This window comes from Megascapheus bottae, chromosome 2 (genome assembly GCF_031878675.1).
Source record: "Megascapheus bottae isolate mThoBot1 chromosome 2, mThoBot2.hap1, whole genome shotgun sequence".
NCBI classification, from domain to species: Eukaryota; Metazoa; Chordata; class Mammalia; order Rodentia; family Geomyidae; genus Megascapheus; species Megascapheus bottae.
In genome coordinates, this window is record NC_143510.1 from 87,073,043 (window position 1) to 87,086,439 (window position 13,397).

General features: G+C 41.3%; 1 protein-coding gene across 1 annotated transcript in view; it reads right to left on the reverse strand.

Annotated features, from left to right (window-relative positions):
• Large1 (LARGE xylosyl- and glucuronyltransferase 1) overlaps positions 1 to 13,397 on the reverse strand; it is a 449,296-nt gene that overhangs the window by 317,280 nt on the left and 118,619 nt on the right. Inside the window, exon 3 of the mRNA XM_090328589.1 lies at positions 5,551 to 5,738. Within this exon, the coding sequence (XP_090184715.1) occupies positions 5,551 to 5,738 (188 nt within the window). The remainder of the gene's footprint in view (positions 1 to 5,550; positions 5,739 to 13,397) is intronic.

Consider the following 13,397-nt stretch of genomic DNA (forward strand, 5'->3'; position numbering starts at 1 on the left):
CCGCTTCCGTGGCCATGGGACATGTCCATAGTAGGGCACCTTTGAATTAACATAGAATAGTACATCTGAATGACATTAAATTTCCTTTCTCCCATATGCAGACAACTGAAAAACATCTGAATGCTTTCCAACAAGGGGCAGAAAACAGAGGAATATACCACAAATATAAAACCCACAAGGCCAGCCAGGTGCTGGTTGCCCATGCCTGTAATTCTAGCTAGTCAGGAGGCTACTAGAAAGGCCTATGAGACTCTTATCCCAACTAACCACAAAATGTATGAATAGAGCTGTGTTTCAGATGGTAAGAGTGCTAGACTTGAGCACAAAAGCTCAAGGACAGTGCCCATGTCTTGGATTCAAGTCTCAGAACAAGCATAAAAAATATAAGAGTGAGCACACCCTCAATTCTAAGAAATTCACAGAAGTGTGGTTGGAGAGACATGAAACAAGCAACATATCACCTGGTGAGTCCCAGACACAGAAATTTCCACAGTATTGGTTATTAGGGGGAAATGACATTGAATTTGGGCATTTAAGGTCTTGGATAGGGGAACGACTGTGGGAAGAAAAAAATACCCCTGGCATAAAGAACAACTGTAAAGCAAGAAGTTCTCTTAGGAAGTTCAGGGAGGCACTGGAATCTACGTAAAGACAGAAATGGTTAAAATAATGATGGACTCAAGAGTGTGGTAAGGAGTCCAGAATTGATCCCTGAGACAATGATGTGAGATATTGGTACTCAAAGCTAGAAGAAAACATATTGACTTCTGTGTTCATTTTTTCCATAAATATATGGTTTCAAGCACTGGAGATGGAAGAAGAAACAGAATAGAAGGGTTCCTCTCTTCTGGTGCTACTAATCAGTCAAAAAGATCAGTGGTCATAAAAACAAGACAAAGGAATGTGCATGAGATATAAAGGGAAAATAAAGCATAGGGCAGGCAGCAGAAGCCAGTGTAACTTCTGGCCAGGAGCAGTTATATATGAGCTGATAATGGAAGATCTAAGATAGTCAGGCAAGAAGGAGAAGAAAGATGAAATGAGACTACAGGGTCAGGGATGAAAGGGAAGGAGAGGCTGCAGGAGGCAGACTCGAGGAGTCTAGTGTACCCAGGTAGAAAACAGAGATGAGGGCAGGGGCAGATCAGGAGAAAGGACAGAGGACAAGAAGCAAGGGGTGCTTTAATGTAGCACTGGCCTCTTTCCAGTAGCAGAAGAAAATATGAGACAAGCTGTTACACTTGGTCCTGACTATAAAGGAGAAATGGCAGATCCAAGGCAGGGATAAAAGATGGAGTAAAGAAAAAACACAGCTGCAAGAATAAAAAATCAGAGGGAAAACAAGAGATAGCATGGAGAGAAGAAGGAAGAGAGTGACTACTCTAATGCACAAAGCTGGAAGGGCACGTGGTAGAGGTATTCACTAAGATGCTGAAGGAAGAATAGCAGGCTAGGGAAGGAAGTTAGGAGGTTGGAATAGAATGTCAAAGTCAAGATGCCAAGAAAAAAAATTAACAAAAACATGGGCCGGAAGTTTGGCCTAGTGGTTAAAGTGCTTGCCTAGCATGCACGAAGACCCAGGTTCGATTCCTCGGTACCACATACATAGAAAAAAGCCAGAAGTGGTGCTGAGGCTCAAGTGGTAGAGCTCTAGCCTCGAGAAAGTCCAAGGACAGTGCTCAGGCCCTGAGCTCAAGCCCAGGACTGGCAAAAAAAAAAAATTAACAAAAACAACCCCAATTAGCATCTTTTCCCACAGACACTTGGCCCTGAACAAGTGGCGACAGGGTTGAAATATCATTTTTTTTCCCCCAAGTGGCAAATGCCATACCCCACAACAGTCATTCTTCCTCAGCTCAGATCAATGTATATTTCCCAGTAACTGTTATAGACTAATTCTGGCTGTATAGGCCAGAACAAATCACAACAAGTTACTCTATTTTCTAGTTATAGTCCCCTAACTGGGGACATTTCTACCTGTTTCTGATTCACTTACCTCAAATGCTTATAATCTTAAAGTTGTATATAGACTATGAGCAACCAAACAAGTAGGCTTGATCTTGACAGCCTCATTCATACCAGAGGAAACTAACGCCTAGGAGGAAAAGTGATCGTATGCCAGACCACCAGCTATCCTGGCTAAGCTGAGTTTACCCCCTGCGGCACTCAACCACTGTTGGACTGTACTGTGTAATTGAACCATTAAACCTTTGCATTCAAAGTGTTCATATCTCAGAGGTAATTCTGGGCTCTGCTCTCAGGAGACCTATAGAAATTAAACAGGGTTGAAAAATAAATAAGTTCACATAAAACATGAATAGTATTTTGAGAAAGCCAGGCACCAACTCTGTGCCTTATTTATGGCTTCATGTTCCAGGAGGTCATAAACTCGAGAGTGTTGATAAATGGACGGTAGGATTGTGAGGTTTAACTGCTTTGAAGAGTGCCTTCATGGGTCCTTGTGGATGGGTGCTGGCCACACCCCAGGGGAATAGTCTTTGTCTCCTAGTGACCACTCAGTCTCTTTTAGAGACTCAGATCTCTAGATAGCCACACACATCATCATGTCCATTTCCCCTATTGCCAGACCTCCTTCCAGGACAAGGTATTTCTGCTGCTACATCTCTCATGAGAACTATCTCACAGCCTCCTGGGCATCATGCTACAGCTTTGCACAGAACGATCTTCATGATGAGGGATTTGACCTCTGTCCCCAGGCCATGTGCCTGCACAGTCAAGGCCATCAGAGACATCCCTCTGCCTCATTCAGGTGCCAGCTCTCTAGACATTGGCTGAAGTGGTCTGTGCATTCAGCCTCTGTATATCCAGGGAAAACATCCGCAGTTCTCTCTACTGTCACTCATTTAACCTGATTTGAACTGGAAATTCGCTGTTTTCCTAAGCACATTGACTTGTCTGCTTTGTTCTTACAATGCAGAACTCAGAAATAAATGCAATCCAACTGTGGACCAGCTGGTAACTGGTAAGTTCAGCCTGAGCCTCTGTCACTCTGGTTATCTTTTTTTTTTTTTTTTTTTTTTTGCCAGTCCTGGGCTTGAGCTCAGGGCCTGAGCACTGTCCTTGGACTTTCTCAAGGCTGGATCTCTACCACTTGAGCCTCAGCACCACTTCCAGCTTTTTGCTATGTATGTGGTACCAAGGAATCGAACCTGGGTCTTTGTGCATGCTAGGCAAGCACTCTACCACTAGGTCAAATTCCCAGCCCTCTGGTTACTTTTATTAATATACCCATATCCCTTTGCTTCCAGTTAATGCTGTTTGTGATGGGATGGTCTATTCTTAAGTATCAGGTTGACAGACTTAACACCCACTGTCAATCTGGGCTTACTGTCTATTTTCTCTATGCGCTTATCTCCCACAAACCCTCTGCCAGTCTGGTAAAAATCACTCATCAGTTAGGGCAGGTAGCATGATGCTCCCAACAGTTCTTCAACCTGATACCAAACCAGAAACACAGTCACTTATGAATCTGACATAACCCAGACCAATCTCTACTCTCTCCTCTTAGGGAAAATGCACTACTGAGCAATTCATGTTTCACATAACTTTCCACCACAAGGTGTTTTCCCCAGTACCCATCACAAGAACTTGTCTGGGAGTAACCACAGCCTGAGGTTTAGAGGTAACCACATACTGCAAGGCACCATGGGAGATTGGAAATAAGAATAAGTCCTTTTCCTACTGAGACTGATAAGGATGTCTATCTCAAACTTCCTCTATGAAGGAAAAGCCATGCTGAGAGACTCAAGTGAAGAAAATCTGAACAAATAGATGGGAGAAACATCCAGCTATGAAAGCACCCTTTCAGCCCCTGAATACAAGCCTGTCTAAAGCCTGAGCTATCTTTGGACTCACTAACCTTATTAACAACACAATTCCCATTTGGCCAAAATCTGATTAGGCTGGATCTTTGTCACCAGAGTACAAAGCAAAACTCTACAACTTCACTGCAGAAAAATAAAGTGACAATTATTCAGACCTACTGACCAAGTCCAATACCACACTGTCTAGAGGGCAGTGACATGGTAAAAATGTAAAGTCTTGAATACAGTCTGGGCTCCAGCCTGATAGACTTGGAGGCATGGGCAGATAAACAAAGCTTCTGACTTGCCCCATCTAAGCAACTGGGATAGTAACTATATGAACTCTGTGGTGACAGGATGAAGACAAAGATGGCAAAGTACAAAGAAATAGTCATAATACTGGTTGATGAAGACTGTCAACATCATCAGTGCTAATTTAGGAGGAGGAAGAGAAGGAGGAGGAGGAGTCTAGTACTACTAGTACTAGAAGTAGTAGTGTATTACCAGTTTCTTTACACTACTGAAGCCCGTATTTTTACTTCGGAAGCCTGTACTGGTACTGGGTGGTATTGCCCTCCTGTACAGAGGTCATCCTTGTTGGATCCCTTCAAGATCAGCATCAGCTCAGCTTCCTTCTTTTGACTGCTCAACTCAATAGGGAGAAGCTCTGAACGGTTCAAGGGTATAGCTGAGAGAAAGCCTGTACTGAGAGAAAGCCCAGTACTGGGCTAGGGATCAGGAATTCTCCCTGCTATGTGAAGGCAAAGCTCGGTCTTGTTTACATTCGATCTGACTGTCTCAAAGCAAATCTCAAAAAACGAAATGAAGGTCCTAATTAAAAAGTAGCCCTGAGCTGGCAATAAAATTTATGCACAAAAAAATAAATGTTTTCAAACACAGTAGTGACTTCCTAAAGCCATTCTTTTTCATGAGAATTTTTAAAAACTCAAGTGTAGGAGTAAATAAAAAGAAAATAAGCATTCTTGCACTGCCAGTCTTCCTCATCCTGAAACTAGGAAACCCATCTGTGGCACACAAAGCAATTCCCCATCTCTGGAGCCACTGGCTGAAGAAATGATGGATCTTGTCTTTTCTACTTGCTTTTGGGAAGTGGCAGGGATTATTGTTTGTTTGGGAAGGGCAGTTTTTCTGCTGCATACCTGGGGACCATCAGAAACCTGATAGTCCCCACAATCCTCTCTCCCAACACCCTGCTTCTTACATCATAGCACAAATCACCATGCAGAGATCCTCTCCTCCACTAGATGGCACATGTCCAGATTGGCTGCTATCTCAGTATCTCCGCAGTACATTTGGTAGGAAAGACAAGTCAACAAAGTGTGAAAACAAGAATAAAATGATCCGTCAATATCAAAAACATCTGGTTCCATCAATAACTGAGCAGTTCTCCAAGGTTCAACCTTCTCCCTTTCCTTGATATACTTAATCAAACAGATTTTAGATGTATCCAAACTCACCAATCCACTGTAAAATCAAGGTGCACCTTATTTTGCTCTTTTCATTTTTGGCTCATGTAGTTGATGGCTTCCAACTACCCATGCAACCTTAGAAAATTGTTTCCCATGATAAGGCCTCACTGCTCTAGTGCTCTACCCAATGAACACTGATAATCAGATGGCTTTGTGGCTCGTTCTTGAGGTTCTCTCATTCTTGGAGAGCCTGCAGCATTCCCATACTTCCTTCCTTCCTGGATCCCCACCCTTACCTTCGAAGCTCCCAGCAAACAAATATATCCAGGTGATGGCTGGGATGCACAGCAGAGTCAAAGAGGCAGCCAGGAATTTCCGTCTCCCTCTGCAGATTCCCAGCATCCTCTCAGAAGTAGCAATCCCTAATCCCGGTGTCGTATCTCTGTCCGCAGCATGAAATCTTTGGGCTCCCTCATAGTACTTTCTGAAAGAAAGAGCACAGATCGAGGGCTCAGTCCTTCACACAGTAAAGGAATGGAAATTGCAAAACAAGCACAATGTATAGATCCGGAAGGTAAACCTCCAAGTCTGTAAGACTTCCTGCTTGCATGTTAGCACAAGATATGACCAAAAGTGCTGCTCATCTTGCAGTCTATCAAAACCAAGACAGTTGAGGAAATAACGAAGTCTGAGGAACATCTCTCTCTTTCATACACATATGAGTAACACAGTTAAAGTAGCATCTCAATTAGAATCTACTATATACCACACACTAAAAAGGTGATGCATACTCAAAGTTTGAAAACAGGATTACTTCAAGGAGTATGGCTTTATCAGACAGACCACACAAAAACTTCTGCAGGAGGAAGCTAAGTACATGACAATTGAGATTTACATGTACCACTGTAGAGGACAGATAAAGTAGATGGCGAGTTTCAGGCATATGAGACACTGAACAATACCTGAAGTAGAATCAAGAGTACATGCAAAGAAAAGGAGCTTGGTCATGCCAAAACATCCGTCTTCTTGAGACCTAGTTACAACAGAGAACTTAGAATTCAGTAAGGATGGCTTAGATCTCAGGCTCCTGAGTTGGTAGGATTACAGGCATGAGTCACTAGCACTAGCTACCTCCACCATTAATATGATGAAAGAAGCAGTGAATTCAAAAAAAAAAAATCAAACAGTAATGGTATACAAAGAATAGACGAGAAGAGGTAACCTATAATCAGCCTGGTAAGGGATGATCCTTAGGCCAAGAAGAAGACTGGCCATGATGTGATCAGGACACGTTTAAACAAGAGAGAAGCTTGATAGATATGAAGTACAGAGCCCATGAACTTGCTTATTTGACCAGGAAATCAGATGATTTATACAAGAGATATAAGAGTTTTCTACCCGCTCCTTAAAATAGATGTCATGTGGAAACAGACTGAGTGAAGCTCCCCTGACGATAAGGAACCCCTGTGCAGACAGGTATAACAGGTGTCCAAACAACAGGTATCCATGAACCAGTTAATGTGAATTTCCACATCCATACTGCCATGGTGTATAATGGTCTCCATCATAGCTTTTCTGCTCCTGGTCTCATTGATTGGCCGCCATTCCACACCATCAATCGAGCGGCCAAGTGGGGGCTTTTCCCCCACCTCATTGGACCCTCACATTCTCTGACAGCATACTGCCTGTCACCTTCAGATGCCTGGTAACTGTCTGTTAAAGGAATAAATGAACTCAAGAGTCTAACCAGAGGCAACCTCTCCAGCTTCAGGAGTTTGTGCTCAGCAAGTTACCAGCAATAAACACCTAATGGAGCCAATCTCAACTGTCAGTGCTGGGCTTTCTTCTGCAACCATTTGGATGGGATGTTGTAAATGGGTCTTCTTATGGAAGATAAAAAAAATTCAGGGCTGGAGGGGGTGGACTAGAAAGTTAAATGGAAAAAACAAAATCATTTTGAACACAGAAGCTGGACTTGAGAAAACTCTCCCCTAGGAAAGTATTTCATTCTGAAATATCGAAAACAAATACAGCACATAAATGCAACATGCGCTCACACACACGTGTGCATGCACAGAACACAAACTCATAGAAAATGAGAATTTGGCAAGGAAGATGCTAGAATCTCTGAAAAGAAGAGAGGCAAAAAGGATAGGGCTGTGCTATGCCTTTAAAGAGATCTGGGTTCAAATCTAGCTGCTGTACCCAGCTCAACTGGATTTATTCAAATGTAAATCAAAGTAAAACTAGAAATGACTTTAGACTTGGGGAAAAATAGGACAATTATAACTGAACACAACCTCATCAACATTTTTAAAGCATTTTAAAAATAACTCATCAGAAAACTTATTTCCCATATGTTTGTTTACAAAACAGGGAAAGGGGGGAAAACAAAATGATTGGGAGGGCTGGGGGAGGGAAAGGGAACAAAAATATAGAAGGGGTATCAATGTACGAGAAGTAATGCACTTACTACCTGACAAATATAACTGCAACCCCTCTATACATTAGTCCAACAATAAAATTTCTTTTCTCTCTACTTGAGGAGGTTAATTTAAAAATGATAGGCTTTGGGGTTGGGAGTGTAGCTTAGTGCTAGAGTGCTCACCTGGCATGCACAAAGCCCTGGGTTCAGTTCCTCACTACCACATACTCAGAAAAAGCTGGAAGAGGTGCTGTGGCTTAAGTGGCAGGGCACTAATCTTGAGCAAAATGTGTCCAAGGACAGTGCCCAGGCACTGAGTTTGCCATTTCCAGGAATGGCAAAAAAAGAAAAAAAAGATATGGTTTGTACAAAGTTTAAAAACTGTGTCTAGGATAGCTTGTCTTTTATGATGATGCTGGCATGAGGTAAAAATTAAACCCAGCAGGTAAAAAATATTCCTTCATGAGCCGGGCGCTGGTGGCTCACATCTGTAATCTTAGCTACTCAGGAGGATGAGATCTGAGGATAGAGGTTCAAAGCCAGCCTGGGCACAAAAGTCTGTGAGACTCTTATCTCAAATTAAACACCACACCAGAAGTGGCTCTGTGGCTCAGTGTGGTAGAGTACTAGCCTTGAGCTGAAGAGTGCAGGGACAGCACCCAGGCCCAAAGTTCAAGCCCCATAACAGACAAATATGTCCTCCCCCCCTTTCTCCCTCCCTCCCTCCCTCCCTCCCAGATTTAACTTTCAAATAATATCTCTCTGAAGTAAAAACACATTTAAGGGAGAAAAAAAAAATCACAATTTACACCAGAAGTTACTCAGGAAGTTAACACGGGAATCAGCACAAGAAAAACAAGGAGATCACATCCCAAACAGATGCAGATGCTGATGCATGAAGTTGAAAAAACAGCTTTGGGGGCCAGGAGTTTGGCTTAGGGGTAGAGTGCTTGCCTAGCATGCGTGAAGACCAGGGTTCAATTCCTTGGTACCCCATATACATAGAAAAGGCCAGAAATGGTGCTGAGGCTCAAGTGGTAGAGCTCTAGCCTTGAGAAAGTCCAAGGACAGTGCTTAGGCCCTAAGTTCAAGGCCCAGGACTGACAAAAAACAAAAAACCAAACAACAACAAAAAACAACTGCATTTTCTCAAGTGTCCAAGTCATGGCTTAAACACTCCTCCCTCAACTCCAATGCAGTCCTATGGTTAGGATCATTTTTACTCCTAAACATGTACTCCATCCTCTTCTATCTGCCCCATCAAGGAAATTCACATTTACAAACATTAAAATTTAAAAATTTAAAAAATCATATCACATGTTAAGCCTTACAAGGAGGATTCAAAGTTCAAATGTAATAATCCCATCACAAGCATTCCTCTGTACAGTGTAATAATCTTTATACAGAAAGACAAATAGGTACATGTGCATATGAAGAAAGGGTATGTGTAATTTCACTCTATATGAATATATGGCCTCAGACATTACACAAGAAGCATACACTGCTTTTATATTAAAAAAAAAATTAAATCTTGGGCTGGGAGTTTGGCCTAGTGGTAGAATGTTTGTCTAGCATGCATGGAGATCCAGATTCGATTCCTCAGTAACACATATATAGAAAAAAGCTGGAAGTGGTACTGTGGCTCAAGTGGTAGAGCTGTAGCCTTGAGAAAAGTCCAAGGACAGTGCTCAGGCCCTGAGTTCAGGACTCAGGACTGGAACCAAATAAATAAAAAAAACATTTAAATCTTAAATCATTGTTGATAAGGATCATAAATGAATCAATAAAGTGACATGTGGAATTGGAACCCTCTTGTATAACTACTTAAAGATTAAATAAATAATGAAATAAGTAAATAAACTTGGGGAGAAAAGCTTAAATTACTATGTCTGGTTATACTGTTTGCAATTCAAAATACCTCAGCACAGAGCATGAAGTATATAATTTACATGTATAGGTATAATAAGTGAACTCCTGCAGCTAGGAATACAGCCTCCAGGCTTGTCTGGTTACATTTTTAAAGGGCAATAATCCACCTTTTCAAATGCCTGTGCTCTGAGTGTTTGGGCAGGAATGGGGGATGAGTGAATACTGCATGCACATGTGGAGTTATATATTAGGCCTGGGGCTTTAAATCAGGGACTAGGTATTGTTCTTGAGCTTTGTTCAAGGCTACTGCACTACCAATTGAGCCACAGCTCCATTTCCAGCTTTTTGTTGCTGAATTAGAAATAGTCTCACAAACATGTCTGCCCAGGCTGTCTTCTAACCGTGATTCAGCTTCCCTAGGAGCCAGGATTACAGGTATGAGTCATCAGTGCCCAGCCAGAGACTATCTTTTAATTACTACCTTGATTATTCAAAATCACTTGTTATGTGTGTTCACTACATATGGGTTGTCTAGAAACATATGAAAAGGAAACAGAAATCTATGGATTTAAAAAAAGAACTGAAGGAAAAAAATATGGCCTAAATCTTCAGAATCACTTAGCAACCCAAAGAAATCTTAGGTGTTTACTAGAATCAAGGCATTAGAGCTGCTGATTCTAACTGAAGACAGGCTGGATCCTGTCATTCACACCATGTCACCTCTGCCTTTTCTTACAAAATGCTGTCCCAGTACCTGCTCTTTATATGACTATATTCTGCTCATCATAGAAGTCTGTAGCTTTGAACATGTCAGCTCAGGGAACCCTTCATGGACAGTCCTATTTCTAATAAGCTCCTCGTTCACATGGTTTATCACCACACTGCGTTTGTTTCCTTTATCATACTCAGCAAATTCTGAAAAAAGGCAAGTATTTCATTGATTAATCACTGCATCACTAGATCTTAATCTCTGCTTTGGCAAAAAAAAAAAAAAAAAAAAGTCAGATTATAGTCAGTGTCACCCAGGTACCTAGGAAGCATTCCACCAGTCCGTGAGATCAATCAATGAATGAGTGAGTGTGCCCTCAGATACCTTAGCACTCACAGAGATTGTTTCAAGATACAAAGCCAGCCCTGACTGTCCAACACGTATAACATGATACACATAGTGTGCTCTGAACCTCAAGGAGGTCCCCATAGCCCTCATACAGATACTGTCACTGTCACAGGCACTGATACCACTAGAAATGTTCATTTTTGGTAACTCTCTCTCCATGCAATGCTTCATGGGGAAAGACATTACATGTTTGACACCTCTCACCACATCGACAGCCACATACACATCCTGCACATCAGGCCCCAGAGCACCTCACACCTGCGGATGGTCCTTGGCTGTCAACCTGACACATGGCTCTGAATCATGGTTCACACCTATACTATTATTTACTCAGGAGGCTGAGACCTCAGGATTTTGTTTCAAAATCAGTCCAGGGAGAAAAGTTTGTGAGGTGCTTACCTCCAATAAACCAACAAAAAAGCCAGCAGTAGGCAGTAGATCTAAAGCTAAAGTAGTAACACACTAGTTTTAAGGGGGTGTGTGTAGTGTGTATGTGTGTGTTCTTTTTCCTTATTTTTTTTAATGTACTGCTGGCAGTTATTTCTTTTGTCTATTTTTTCTCCACGTGTTTATTCCCGTTCCTGATTTTGATACCCTTTGTCTTGAATGTATTTATCTGATTTGGGGGAAGGAAGGAGAATCACAGAAATGGTGAGACAATGGGTGAAGCAATAAACGCTAGACACTATGCTAGAAATGAACTTTACAACTTGGGGAATAGGAGAGTCAGGGGAGGGAAAATGAAGGAGAGGTAACAGTGCGCAAAAGAAATTTACTCACTACCTGACTGTAACCCCCTCTGTACATCATTAAAAAAATTTTTTTTTAAGTTCAGGGACATTGCTCAGGCCCGGAGTTCAAGTCTTAGTACCAGCACAGCCACACAGACACAAAGAGACAGACAGACAGACAGACAGACAGACAGACAGACAGACACACACACACACACACACACACACACACACACACACACACACACACACACACATTGATCACAGACTCCAAAGAGTAAAAAAACATATGGAATATGCTTAGAATAAACATTGAGAACCTGGAGTTCACTGTATTATAAAAGCCATAAGAGTCCATTCCTGTCAACTTTGATTTTCTTGATCTCACTGAGAAGTCCAATTCTCTGGCTGCAGCTAAACATGTCACTGGTCTGTGAACCACTGTGATGTCAGAGATCAAGGGCAGTGGGTATGCCAGGTACTCCAATAATGTCTCCCTTCCCCCTCTCGCTCAGTTCTGCAGATAAGACACATTGCTTGTCACTGGAGTTTTGCCCATCTTATCTCTACCACATGAAAAGCAAACTCCAAGGCACAGTCTGCATTTCATATGGGCTTTGCAGTATTTTCAAAGCACCGGGAATCAAGAGACCTGGGTCAAATGTCAGTCATCCATATTCTGGGTATAGGAGCTTAGCAAGTCATTCAATAGCTTGGAGTCATGTCAGTTTGAGGCAAAGGATCATTGCAATATCAAGTGTGGCTACAAGGAGAAAATCAAATGAAATGTAAAATATGATGAAATTAGAATCATGTGAGAGGGTGAAGTATTCAGACTAAGATGAATTTATTGAATTTTAGCTGCTCATCCAATCAAAATCTTGCATTGGGACATACAAAGGTAGCTTTGTGGCTTTGGTAATCACAAATCAGATGCAAGCAAGGAAATAAACTTAACAATCACAACAACAAAAAGATGTGCTTTGTGCCTTCCTCCAGGCCACTTATCCTGATAAAGAGTAGACTACAAAAATGGAAAGTATGGGATGGGAATTTGGCTTAGTGGTAGAGTGCTTGCCTAGTATGCACAAAGACCCAGGTTCGATTCCTCAGTACCACATACATACAAAAACTGGAAGGGGTGCTGAGGCTCAAGTGGTAGAGCACTAGCTTTGAGGAAAGCTCAAGGGCAGTGCTCAGGCCCCAAGTACAGTCCCCAAAACTGACAATAAATAAATAAATAAATATAAAATGGAAAGTATGCTCTTGTCTCAGGAGAAGGCAATTACAATCTCTGCTACAGCCATGATTCCATATGTCTCCAGCCATATTCTTTCTTTTTTTTATATTTTTTATTGTAATTAATAAAAGGGTTACATGATATTTGCCAGATACAAGGTGCATTAATTCACATACATTAATACCCTTTCACATGTCTTGGTATGCCATATTCTTTTTTTAAAAACAGAATCCCTATGACAAATATTATACTGTAATGGAGTAGGTAGGTATCTGAAAATATTAAATGGCAAATTCCACCAAAACATTCCTAAGTTTAAGTTTTCCACCATTCTGATGGTATGATGAAATCGTATGAGATCGAATCCCACTCTATGTGGCCCAAAATGTGTGTCAGTCAAACTTTTATATCCATGTGTACATATTACTCATCTGTTAGTCACTTAGGTTAACTCAGCTCTCAGTCCAATTGCCAAATACTGTTAATGTTTATGTTCAATAATCTTTACCTAAATTCCTAACACTAAGTCTCAAAGCTCTCCTCATCCCCCTCATTTCAACCTTTCATCACACAACCATTTCATCACATATAACAAAAAAAGATGAGATTAGTACCATAAGATAAGGTGACATACAGAGAAAGATCACATTCATGTAACTGTTATTAAACTATATGGTTATATTTCTTATATTATTGTCTGTAACTTTTGCTGTGACTTTTCATAAATTATACTTTATCATGGCTATGTATTTATGCATATA